We start from the raw sequence: 13,506 nt of genomic DNA, 5'->3' as shown, positions 1-13,506 counted from the left end.
AAATTGTCCCTAAGTGGATTCATCACGGGTACATCATTGGAGACAAAATGTTCCTACGTCTCTCTCATTATTGGTAGGCAGCGCAACTGCAGCTCATGTCAATCGAGAACAACTACTATACATGCAAATACTGCAGCCACCAGGGACCGAGCAGCAATGAACCTCTAACATACTGTATCTGCAATGCTTGACTATTGATGTCGCAAAAGGCACATTCCAAATTCAAGAGTTTTTATGATGCATTATTGCATTTATGTAAATATCCAAAACAAAACAAACAATAATGGCAACTAAAATTATTTTGAGCCTTCTAGGTAAATACACATTTCAATGCATATCATCACTCACTTGCATACATGAAATTAAGTAAGGACCCAGGAAAGGCCCGAAAGCAGTGCATTTATTCATGTTTATGTTTTATTGATGTGGGGAGAACTTTGCCCCAGGAAAGTCAACCAATCATTTTCAGATTGGCTCCCACTCTCTGTGGAGATCAGTCATTCCTTTATCTTAACATTCTATTCTTGTTTTTTGTTTTGTTTTAATTGGCTTATCCAAGTGCCTGGTTTTGTTATGGAACCATGAATTCCAATCCTGTATCTTTTGTGGAACGTGAAAGCAGACAGAGACATAAAAGGTATACCAAAGGAAAGAGCTGTTTGCAGAGATTTAGATTCTTTGGAGATGCTTGAATGGACAGACTCCATGGCAACAGAGGTGTTCTAGCCATAATTTCATTTTGATATACATTGTGATACCAGCTGGACACATCTCTCTCTCGCTCTCGCTCTCTCGCTCTCTCTCTCTCTCTCTCTCCCTCTCTCTCTCTCCATCTCACACACACACACATATGGACAAGCACACTCCTGACAAAATCAATTCTCTGTGCTACTAGATCACTATTGGTTTCCAGCCAAGGACGGAAACTCTGAAATTCAAAGTGTTCTCTTTTCTTGGATGAGGCAACACAAAGCTGCAGAGGGCAAATTGAGATTATTATTTGGTCTCACAGAATACCCCAGCCTATACACTGATTTCTTACATCTTACAACACTTCACATCATCAAAAACAGAACAGAACATTTCCATATTGGCCGATTACAGTTACATCGGCTCTTAACTTGTATTTGCGTTTTTATGACAGACACTTTCCTTTAAAACGATTTGAATCACTACATTCATTGCTAATGGAGAAACATCCTGGTCCTGGAGATCTAAAGGATACCCGGGTATTTGTTCCAGCCCAGCGCTAACACACCTAATCAGGGGCATAATGATTGATTGAAGAAATGCTGGTCAATAGTATTCTCGCCCACCAGCTGGCTCTCTATCTGTTGAACTGGTATGTGCAAGAGCAACTTTCCTGGGGATGAGGTTAAGTCAAGAGTAACTCATGTAGCTAGAGTTGGCCAAGCAGCAGTCAAGCATGGACTGCACCAGTAAATACCAGGGTATTTCATTTACAGATACAGGATCTTCATTTGAGCATCCTGTTGCAGGAGAACTAAACATTTGTGTGTATTTGAGATTTAAAAAGGCTTCAGAAGTTTGTAATTTCCACTTTGCAATTTCAGACTTGATTTTGTCTTACTAAGCATTTATCCACCGTCACAAAAATGACCATTAATTATAATCCACAAAATAATAAAAACAATTGTGCTGTAGCAAACTGGTTCAAATTATGATCCTACTTCTGTAACAGAGGTAGAGAGGACAGCTTGTTTCCTGCTATTTCATTAAAACTAGAAACAATATGAGTGATAGATCCAGGTCCTAGACATTCTCACTCCCTAAGGATCATATAGGACTTGTCATGCTTTCCAACTACATGCCTCCAATCATACTTAGTTTATCCTTCTCTCTCCCACTGGACCGTACTGTAAGAAGATTGCATCCCTCAAATATCACTTCATTCTAATGGGGTAGGTAGGGGAGCGATATGATCATTCATCTTAAAAAGGGCATTTTGTATGAGAAATGTGGAACACTGTGATAGAAGACTGCAGACACTTTTCTGTTGGACTCAGAGTATCCTGAGGGGCCAAACATACAATTTAAATTAACTTCCAGGGACACCCAGTTAATATCAGTGAACTATCAGAAGGTTCTTTGTAATATACTTCACAAAAAATCCACTTCAGAAGCAATACCACATGTAAGTTACCTTTCAAGTTCCCTGAAAAGTTCAACGTAATATGAGCTAGTGTACTGCTACTCTGCATACTCATGAATATGTACAGGATTTCACATATCATAACAAATACATAAGCCATATCTTGGGAGAAAAAGAGTCCACTGGGCCACCGTGCTGTGTGTTTACCCACCTCCACTAGCATACTCCACTAGTAAAAAGAGTCCACTGGGCCACCGTGCTGTGTGTTACCCAAGTCCTAGAATACTCCAACTGTAAAAGAGTCACGTGTTGGCACTGTGCTGTGTGTTTAACCCCACACTGCACTAGCATACTCCACTAGTTAAAAAGAGTCCACTGGCACCGTGCTGTGGTGTTTACCAACCTCCACAGCATACTCCACTAGTAAAAAGAGTCCACTGGCACCGTGCTGTGGTGTTTACCCACCTCCACTAGCATACTCCCACTAGTAAAAAGAGTCCACTGGGCCACCGTGCTGTGTGTTTACCCACCCTCCACTAGCATACTCCACTAGTAAAAGAGGTCCACTGGGCCACCGTGCTGTGTGTTTACCCACCTCCACTAGCATACTCCACTAGTAAAAGAGTCCCTGGGCCACCGTGCTGTGTGTTTACCCACCTCCACTAGCATACTCCACTAGTAAAAAGAGTCCACTGGGCCACCGTGCTGTGTGTTTACCACCTCCACTAGCATACACTATAGTAAAAAGAGTCCACTGGGCCACCGTGCTGTGTGTTTCCCCACTCCACTAGCATACCACTAGTAAAAAGAGTGCCACGGGCCACCGTGCTGTGTGTTTACCCACCTCCACTAGCATACACCACTAGTAAAAAGAGTCCACTGGCCACCGTGCTGTGTGTTTACCCACCTCCACTAGCATACCCACTAGTAAAAAGAGTCCACTGGGCCACCGTGCTGTGTGTTTACCCACCTCCACTAGCATACTCCACTAGTAAAAGAGTCCACTGGGCACCGTGCTGTGTGTTTACCCACCTCCACTAGCATACCCACTAGTAAAAAGAGTCCACTGGGCCACCGTGCTGTGTGTTTACCCACCTCCACTAGCAACTCCACTAGTAAAAAGAGTCCACTGGGCCACCGTGCTGTGTGTTTACCCACCTCCACTGCAGCATAACCACCACTAGTAAAAAGAGTCCACTGGGCCACCGTGCTGTGTGTTTACCCACCTCCACTAGTATATTCATTCCTGGTAATAATTATTGATTTGTTTCTTTATTACCTTTAAATATCCAAGTTGGTAAATGTTGAAAAGGTCTGAAAGACTATCTGGTGTACAGTGCCTAAATGTCCCGATTTCACATATAGTAGCTTTCCCAGCAGGCATAGCCTTGTTTCACTGTAATAGGTTAATTCATTAACAATTAAATCAATCCATTAACGTACACCAGCTAATGGCAAGGTTTTAAACACCACCGCATTTTCCCCAAACTACGCTTTACTCTATAGCCATCAACATCTCCACTAAAGAAAAAAAGACTTGATCGTGAGCGAGGCCAGTCGTGCCCTGATTCCTTAAAAGATGAGGTAGGGAGGGGTCTGAATGCATCAAAAGATTGAAAACAATATGGCTCATAGGTCTAGAMCAGGGGTGTCCAACCTTGTTCCTGGAGAGCAGAGGAGGCTGCTGAGGGGAGGACAACTCAAAATAATGGCCAGAATGGAGTGAATGGAATGCGTTTGATACCATTCCTTTCACTCCATTCCAGCCATTATTATGAACCATCCTCCCCTTAGCAGCCTCCACTACGGGAGATCTACCCTCCTGTAGGTTTTCACTCCAGCCGCAGTTGTAACTAACCAGGTTCAGCTTATCAACAAGCTAATTATTAGAATCTGGTGTGCTAGATTAGGGTTGGAATGAAAACTTACAGGACGGTAGTTCTGCGGGAACAGGGTAGGAGAGCCCTGCTCTAGACATCGTGGCAAACACATTCATTTAATTGGGCCCCTGATGCACAACACACTAGTTGGATCTGCAGTGCCACTGAGAAAGACTTGTCAAACAGCACAAAGCTGGCAGGTAGCAGGAGAAGAAAGACTGTGACTGTGCCTCTGTTGTTCTCTCCAGATTGCAACCCATTTCACTGCACTGGGAAGCACAGGCAATTCAGAGGCCACTGAAATACATCTCAAGTTGATTCATTGTTAAAACTGGTACATTGCCTTCTCGGATTGGAAAAGCATAAAAAGAGATACTGAAAATAAGTAATTTAGAAAAGCTGTATTTTCATTAGCTGAACACATTTGGTGATGCTCACTCTGATTACTGTTGCTGTTTCGAGGCACCCCTCAAACTTTTCAGAGATTTGAATTTTGTGGTAACCTAATAATCAGGCACACATTAATAACAGACTGTGAAAGCAAGTTGTGCAATCACTAAGATAAACACWTATGACAGAACAATATGTGACAAGTTTTGCTCTCATGAATAAGGATTAATGTATTCATATATTCATAAGAAATAATTTTCATCAAACACCTGCAGTGAAATATTGATTGGTTACATTTAGTTAGCTAAAAGCCCACCATCTTGATTGTAATCAAAAGGACATCTACAAAAGGACATCTACAAAAAAACACTTAGTAGCAAATGACAAACAAAAAATATATTGCTTAGCTATAGAAAGACCTTGGTCTTTCCTAATCACAAATATGGATTGAATTGATTGTTTGTCTTKGTGAGTGATGACAAGTTATTCTGTGAAGTACCAATTTCATCCAAGCATAACTCTGGTGAAAGCCCTTATGCATTGATTGAGCTTGGCGAACAACATTAGTCTTTAAATGCTTGCTGTAGGCCAACACTCCATTATCCCCAATCCACACAGCCATGCTTGCTATGTTTAAAACGTCAAAGTGTATGAGGATTCCTTACTCCATAATAAGTCCTTTGCATTCCAAGCACCTGAGAAATATTGGATGTATGAATGGCACTACGAGACATCGGCTGAGTAGTGTTTCACGACCTCGCTCAGCTTAGAACATGATAGCATTATCTGTTTTGCTTCAGGCAGGTGCCTGTGTGTGGCTCATGCACCATTGTAAGGGATGACACATGACAACATTATATTTTAGTTAACAAGGTTCTGTAGATTCTGGCATCCATAAGGTGTGAGTACAAGAATTTGGTATATACAGTACCTGTACATTCAAACAGTTACATTTTGAGATTATATAATGTCAAAACCTCTGCAATTTTATGTTGAAAGGGTCATGATTTAACTAAAGGTGAGATTTGAGTGAAAAAAAGATGGGGAACATCATAATATCTCCTGCCAATGAAAATAAATAGATAAACAATAACAGCAAATCAGTCTATACTCCTCAATATTACTATGCTGTGACAGTTATTCATAATTCATTATATGCAAGCTTGTCAAATTTGATTCACCGCCTGCTTCATCTCTGATTAAGTCCATGACATAATGTGTGTGTGTGTGTGCCTATGTACATGTGTGTGTGTGTGTGTGTGTGCGTGCGCGTGTGCGTACGTGTGTGCTGTGTGTGTGTGTGTGTGTGTGTGTGTGTGTGTGTGTGTGTGTGTGTGTGTGTGTGTGTGTGTGTGTTGTGTGTGTGTGTGGTGTGTGTGTGTGTGTGTGTGTGTGTGTGCGTGCGTGCGTGCGTGCGTGCGTGCGTCTGTGCGTGTGTGTGTGTGTGTGCGTACGTGCAACAGAAGTGCAGCATTGACTTTAAATGCACTTTGTGAAGCCAAATGAATCTGAGTGCTGTGGAAGTGCTGAGGCCCCACAGTGATGTTCTGCATTATGGTCCCTTCACACAAATCATTCATGATAAAGGCAAATAGAAGTGTCATTTGGAGGAGTACAAATATAGTTATAGGAGTGGAAGGCTAACACTCTAAGTGCCCTTATTACTGTATAAGTATTCCTGTAAGTACAGTGTAAAAAGTATTGTAATTACAAATGGTTATACTGCACTTACAACTGTAATCCTTACCCTTGTCCTTACCCTTACCCTTGTCCTTACCCTTACCCTAACTCTAATCTTCACTCTAACCCTAAACACATGGCAAGTGCAATGTAACAATGAGTAATCACAATATTTGTTACACTGTACTGACAGGAATAATTACACTAACACTATTCAATAACCGCAAATCATTCTGTCATCAACCCCACATACGTATAATACTATGTCATTAAGACATTGTGCGGGAACATTCACAGAGTAATATGGTCTTCATTACAGCCTTCCACGGTGGTGTATGATGTAATCAATCAGGTATCCAACCCCCGGTTGTATGTGCGCCTCAATACCACGGTAGCCCACTGAGCTATGGTTAAGCAATATCCCTGAGCTCTAACATGAGTCTTCAGCTCTCTGGCAAAGTTACCCAGGCACAGTGTAGTTCACTGAACTACATCTGCAACACATAGTCCCCATCAGCAAGAGTGAATTAGCGGATCTCATAGAAGCATGAGACTACAGAAAGTGAAACGTTCCAATAGACCCCTAAACAGTTTGGACTACAGTGTCAATGACTGCTACACTTACACACTGCGGTAACCTATTATACACTGAGTAGACTTAAGCAATAAGGCACGAGGGGGTGTAGTATATGTCCAATATACCATCGCTAAGAGCTGTTCTTAGGCAAGACGCGACGCCATTAACTGTGGTATATTGGCCATATACCACAAACCCCCAAGGTGCCTTATTGCTATTATAAACTGGTTACCAACGTAATTAGAGCAGTAAAAATGAATGTTTTGTCATACCCGTGGTATACTGATATACCACGGCTGTCAGCCAATGAGCATTAASGGCTCGAACCACACAGTTTATAAAAAAACATTAAAACATCTTAGATGTAATGTCCCGTTTTGGGAACCTGCATGGTTCTGGTACCGGTTCTGGTACCGGTTCCGACCGGCATCTTTGCTTATAAATCGCCATAGATCTAAATGGATTGCATTGAGCGATAGCCCTGATTCTCACGGACACAGGAGTATGTATATTTGGCCTGTGTGAAGCGGGATGTGAAATCTGACACCACTTGAACCTGGGATGTCCCTTCTACAATTTAATTCGCTCTTCCGACTGTCCATCAACTCCTGGCTGAACACTACTCACATGCTCTATTTAACCTTTATTTAAATAGGCAAGTTAGTTAAAAACAAATTCTTATTTACAATGATGGCCTACCCCAGTCAAACCCTAACCCGGACGACGCTGTGCCAACTGTGCGCCGCCCTATGGGACTCCCAATCACGGCCGGTGGTGATACAGCCTGGAATCGAACCAGGGTCTGTAGTGACGCCTCTAGCACTGAGATGCAGTGCCTTAGACTGCTGCACCACTTGGGAGCCCACTAGCAAAGTATTGCAGCAGGAGAGAGTGGTTTCGTCGCAGTAGCACATTCAGAGATCAATTTATAGCCAGTAATCTAAGATAATTAATATAKTTTAAACAAAAAACACTTTCTGTTTGTCATAGAGCTAACGAGTTCAGGAAGCCAAGCTACAGCTATGTGAGACGTTCACAGCGATGGGGGCAGACGTTTTCATCAAGAGAGATCTTTAGCAAATATGCACATTTTCTCTAACACTAAACATACAAATATGTATTTTATAAGGAAGGTGATATATTTAGAAAGCATATAAGTCATTTCAGGCCTTAATCATACAGTTTTATTGAATAGGAAATACATCATATAAAATATTTCATATTTTTATCATATTTTTACTGTGTATTTGAGCGTGTGTCCTCAAAAGTGACTACACCCCAAAAAAATGTACCAGAAAGGTGAAATTTGAACCTTTCTTGGAGTATGCAGCATTACTAATKATTGTTTATGGCCCTCTCAAGATAAATAATTACTTTGGGGGACTATGTAGATTACATTTTTGATTACATTTAGTTACATTAAACTGGTTTTAAGAACAACTTCCTAATTTTGAGTTGCACCCCTTTTGCCCTCAGAACAGCCTCAATTYGTCRGGGCATGGACTTTACAAGRTGTCAAAAGTGTTCCACAGGGATGCTGACCCATGTTGACTCCAACTTCCCACAGTTGTGTCAAGTTGGCAGGKTGTCCTTTGGGTGGTAGACCATTCTTGATACACATGGGAAACTATTGAGCATAAAAAACCCAGCAGCGTTGCAGTTCTTGACACAAACATGTGCGCCAGGCACCTACTACCATATCCCATTCAAAGTCACTTAAATATTTTGTCTTGCCCATTCACTCTCTGAATGGCACAYATACACAATTCATGTCTCAATTGTCTCAAGGCTTAAACATCCTTCTTTTATACTGTCTCCTCCCCTTCATCTACACTGATTGAAGTGGATTTAACAAGTGACATCAATAAGGGATCTTAGCTTTCACCTGGATTCACCTGGTCAGTCTAWGTCATGGAAAGAGCAGCTRTTATTCATGTTTTATACACTCAGTGTAGATTAGACCACACCTATTACTGCTACTATTGCCATACCTTACTGATGTTGGTACTTTTACTAATTTTGAACTTACAACAGTGGGCCAAATGCCATGGACAAAGGAGGTATTCAATTAATTGTAAAAAGCTGAAAATGCTCCGCAGAGTATACCCTGGGTAGCCTACAGCCCAGGAGTGAACTGGTCATTTGGCATTTTGGGCAAATGCCAGATGGGCTGCTTCATTTTTAGCCCAGTGGGCCTGTGTAAMTTKGATTTTTTTGCACAAAATKATTGTTTGTTGTCTGTGCAGATTGTTGTGTAGAAGAGTATTTCATCTATTATGAATATGTTTTTCTCTATAATGGAATGAGATAGAATAGTCATATCAGTGCAATACATTTTCTTCATTCCTTTTTCACGGAAATACCAATACTTCACAGACAACACCGACAAAAAGCCTACCCATTTAGTCCACTCCAACAGGTACGCTCACATTTGCTGATTCTAACCCCTCTCCTATAATTACGCACTAACATGGTCGGATTGGCCATTTGGAAATACTGGCAAATTCCAGAAGCGCCGAACCATCTTTTTGTTGGGTGGGTTGGTCGAAATTGACAAAAAAAAAAGGGACACAGCCGGCAGCCCATGGGCCTGTTAAGATTTTTTATTTAAAAAATTGCCAATTTTTCTGTTGTCATAATAATATATTTGAGCATTTGCCTGATCAATGGGAAATGGCTGCCYTCCCCTACCAAGATGGGCCCTTCTGGTTTTCTGATTGGCTGAGGTGAGGTCGTGCAAAAATTCACATTAGCAATGAGACCCGATCTGACTTTCTGTCATCAGTCATCCCAGATCATGRATCGTATAAAACAGAAAGGTGGTGCCGAAAAAATTAGAGACCAAAAAAAGGATCTTGAGGCGGACGCTGCTAAATGTATGAAATTAACCAACTTATTTTCTTAAGGTTCTGGTTCTGCTGGTCCAAGTACTGTGACTGTGTCTGTGATGAGAAATGATGCTATGCTTAACGCCAACAGATCAGCTGCTGCTACAGTGCAGTCAAGGTARGGAGAAAACAGAGAAGGACACACACTGACACAGATTAAGCCTAGTGCTATCAGTTAACATTTTGGCTGAATATTGTATGAAATAGTAGGCTAATTAACACTTAGGCCTAATTAGAGAATGGGGGATTCGGGGAACAAATATGACAGGCACTAACTTGCAATAACCTAAAAAGTCATTAGACTTGCTTTTATAACACATAACCCAATAGCCATCTACTGTATAAGACATTACATACAGTGCTACTGCTTTTTATTAAATASMAGTCATTATGTATTACAATGAAACACTGAATTAATGCACAATAATTGCTAAATAATCCTCTGTTAAAGGTAAATTCGGGGACAATCTGTGTATTTTAATTGTTTTATTAAAGTTTATTCGCTTCTAAATCTCAGTCTCTTCAGCCAGCGAGTGGGTCTTAGTTTAGGAGCTRTAGTAACAAGTGACTCTGTTGTTGAATTACAGAGCATAGCCACCGCCACTGGAGGCTGGAAAGTCCTGCATATTTCCCGCCTATTTCATTYGCTGAAAGGCCTGTAACTTCTTTGCAGAAAGATACTCATACACGGRAAATCTATCYGCATCCACATAAACTAGTTCCGGCATCATTCTATGACAAACACAGAAGGTTTTATATTGAATTCAATATAATAAAATAGATAAAGAGGGAGCGAGAGAGACAGCCAGTTCCTTAATGTAGCCATTGGCTGCAGCCAAAGCATTAAGGAACTGSCTGTCTCTCTCTCTCTCCTCGCTCTCGYTCTGTTTTCTTCTATTGAATGATATGTAGCCTAATATTTAAACACTTAGCAAAGTAAGCAGGGAGGAACACGTCAGGCACTAATTTGAAATATGTATTTATACTGTTAAAAGGTATTAAATAAGCCAATGGTGATCTATAAGGTATTCATTCAGTGATTTTGTTCTTTGTCTAATATATGTGTTTATTCATTCACAACTAGGATGGGTAACACTTTATTTTAAGRGTCCATAATAAAGCATTTATAAGGCATTTATAAATTGTGTGTTCATCATTTGTTAATCATTATTACCACATTAATATACAATTTACTAATAATTAGTAAAATATTTTTGCAGCCCCTAATCTAAAGTGAGTGCTATTTACACTGYTTTGAGTGACAAGTGTAATTTCTCCCCCAAAAAGTTGTGCATGCCATTGGTAGACATTCCTGCAGTACTTGGTAAAAGAATAAGCACAAAACACAGGATGTTTAAGGGAATATATATACATGTGTGAATAACTAGCTTGCTAACATTTACAMATGTGGGAGTAATGATTAAAGAATGATGAGCAAACGGTTTGTAAATGCCTTATAATGCCTTATAAATGGTTTAATATGGACCTTAAAATAAAGTGTTGTCCCCTGGTCTTCTGGTCCCAGTGATGCTAGGCTTAGCAGCACAGACATCTCAGCTGCCGCTGCAGCAGTCATGTGTCGTGGAGGTACGGAGAACAGAGAGAGAAACACACACTCTGACACAGATGTCCTGACAGTTTATTGATAGTTTGGCTCTGTATTATATATGTAATAGTAATTAACCCTTAGCAGGGGGGGGGGGGGGTATGCTTTCATAAGGTATTATGGGACAATGGTCATCTATTAGGCATTTATTCAGTAATTGTTCGTCTTTATCTAATAAATATGTTTATTAATTCACAACTAGGATGTTGCTGGGCCCAGTACAGSCAGTGTGGTCCCCTGGTCTTCTGGTACCAGTGATGTGAGAAAGGATGCTAGCCTTAGCAGAGACAGCTCAGAGGTGAGTGCAGTGGAGGTAGGAAGAAAACAGAGAGACACAGATGTACTGCCAGTTTCTTAATATGTTGGCTCTATATGTAATAGCCATTAACACTTAGGAGTGACAGACAGAGTACAAGGTGAAGCAAAGACAGACAGAGTGACAACAGAGGAGAACAAGGAGAAGCACAGACAGATAGAGAGAGAGAAAGAGAGAGAGACAGACAGACAGACAGACAGACAGACATACAGACATACAGACAGACAGACAGACAGACAGACAGACAGACAGACAGACAGACAGACAGACAGACAGACAGACAGACAGAACAGAACAGAACAGACAGACAGCAGAGAAGATGCAGAGACAGACGCACAACAGGGAGGCAACAGAGGCCCAATTATAGTGGTGAGTTGTATCACCAGCAGAGTTTTTACATGTTGTATTTGTCTTAGACATGAGCTGCTGAAAAGAGAAAAGGAGGAGGACTATGTTTCACAGGTCACTGTCTGCCCCTGTGCACTAATAATTAATTAGCCATAAAGCAAAGTAACCTCAATCATGAGACAGACATGTTATACATGAATAATCTCATGTCTTTAAATAATTCAGAGAAATGCTCCCTCTGAGTTTAATTGACAATAAAACCATGCATTATTTCGCGCGGGGTGAGAAAGCTGTGAGTAATGATGCGCAACTTGAAYGCAAGGCTTTTGAAATATACTGCAGGTGATACATTGAGTAAAAGACTAAAAGGTTGAGTTAAACATCGTCTTTAGAAATGCACACCATTTGAAATACAGTGATTATGTACATTATTAACTTTAATTTGAACTCACGCTGCTGTTTTCTCCAACCCAGTGCCCCATTGCCTGGTTGTGCGCAGAGTCTCCGGACAGAGGGAAWGTGGAGGTAACCAGAAGCGGTTCACTTTGCCTCGGGCTAGTTCTTGCGTCCTCCCCAGTTCGTCGGTATTCTGTCCTCGGACTGTAAACGCCTTGTAAAGGCTCCACAAGCTTCTCGGCTGAAAATGCGTCACCAGGACCTCCAATTTGACTCCTGTCCGAATATTCGCCAAATGATGTGCTTCGCTTTGTCCTCGTACGGTTACTTGAAGCAAGTGTAGCGTCTTTAACTTCAAAGGAACTGTCAGACTTTTTGCTGTCAGCAGTAAAATGCTTGGAACGGTTTGGCGCCTTTTTATCTCTGACAGTAGATACAGCGTCTGGTGGCACTTTCCCAATAACTCCGWCCAAGTCCTTTGGCAATTTCTCCTCACCTTTTGGAACTACGGCTTTTCCATCAATTGGTTCCATTCTAAAAGCTCTGGAAAATGTGGAGTCCTTGTCGATATACTTTGGGACTTTGACCCATGCGGATTTTAGGTTTGCGCGCAGCTCCAAAGGCAATTTATCCATACGGTTAAACCAAACGTTCGTCGTCGTGGAACTCGCTGGCCAACTTATTTCAGCGTATGCCGTCATCATATTGTAAAAAGAGATTAAAATGCAAGTCAAAAGAGCCCAACACCAAACTGACCCCGAGACGCCCATGGTTTTCAACTCACTGTTGCCAAATATGTTAAAAATAAAAATACGTTTGACGGTGGTAGTAGATTGATCAACTTGTGAAATATTCACTRCGTTACCGTTACAATCAAGAGTCGCTTAAGCTGATCTGCTCACGTCCAGGAATTTGTCAAAGTGACCAACAACCAGTTGGGGAGGCGCTGCACAGCAGACAAAATGCGCCCGACAGAAAGTGATTGTGGCAATTGGAGGGGTGTGTAGGACATGARTTACGTTAAAAACGCATTCAATATCTAAACTTGTTTATTTATTTTTAATCAACATGAATTTGTGGCAGTATCATTATTTGCCAAATCCATATGGAATAGTTACCCAGCCAACTGGAGAGTTTCAAAATAGCCTCCTCCAGTGCGTCATTGGTTCATCGACAAAACATGAATCTCAGTATAGGCAATCTTTACCATTGAATTTCCTTCTGCAGAACAGGTGAGTGTACAGCTTTARTAGACAACCAATAAGCCATGTGGATATGCACATAATAGGCACATTTTGGATATGTTTTGTAG

General features: G+C 41.2%; 1 protein-coding gene across 2 annotated transcripts in view; it reads right to left on the bottom strand.

The window, feature by feature from the left end:
* Window positions 1-13,104, bottom strand: part of LOC111952051 (VPS10 domain-containing receptor SorCS3-like) — a 54,367-nt gene extending 41,263 nt beyond the window's left edge. For both annotated transcript variants that reach the window (XM_023970490.2, XM_023970491.2), the window contains exon 1: window positions 12,251-13,104. In XM_023970490.2, the coding sequence (XP_023826258.1) occupies window positions 12,251-12,964 (714 nt within the window). In that variant the 5' untranslated portion in view covers window positions 12,965-13,104. The remainder of the gene's footprint in view (window positions 1-12,250) is intronic.
* Window positions 13,105-13,506: the final 402 nt, after the last annotated feature.

Source organism: Salvelinus sp. IW2-2015, linkage group LG25 (genome assembly GCF_002910315.2).
Source record: "Salvelinus sp. IW2-2015 linkage group LG25, ASM291031v2, whole genome shotgun sequence".
NCBI classification, from domain to species: domain Eukaryota; kingdom Metazoa; phylum Chordata; class Actinopteri; order Salmoniformes; family Salmonidae; genus Salvelinus; species Salvelinus sp. IW2-2015.
This window is presented reverse-complemented; position numbering and strand designations above follow the sequence as displayed.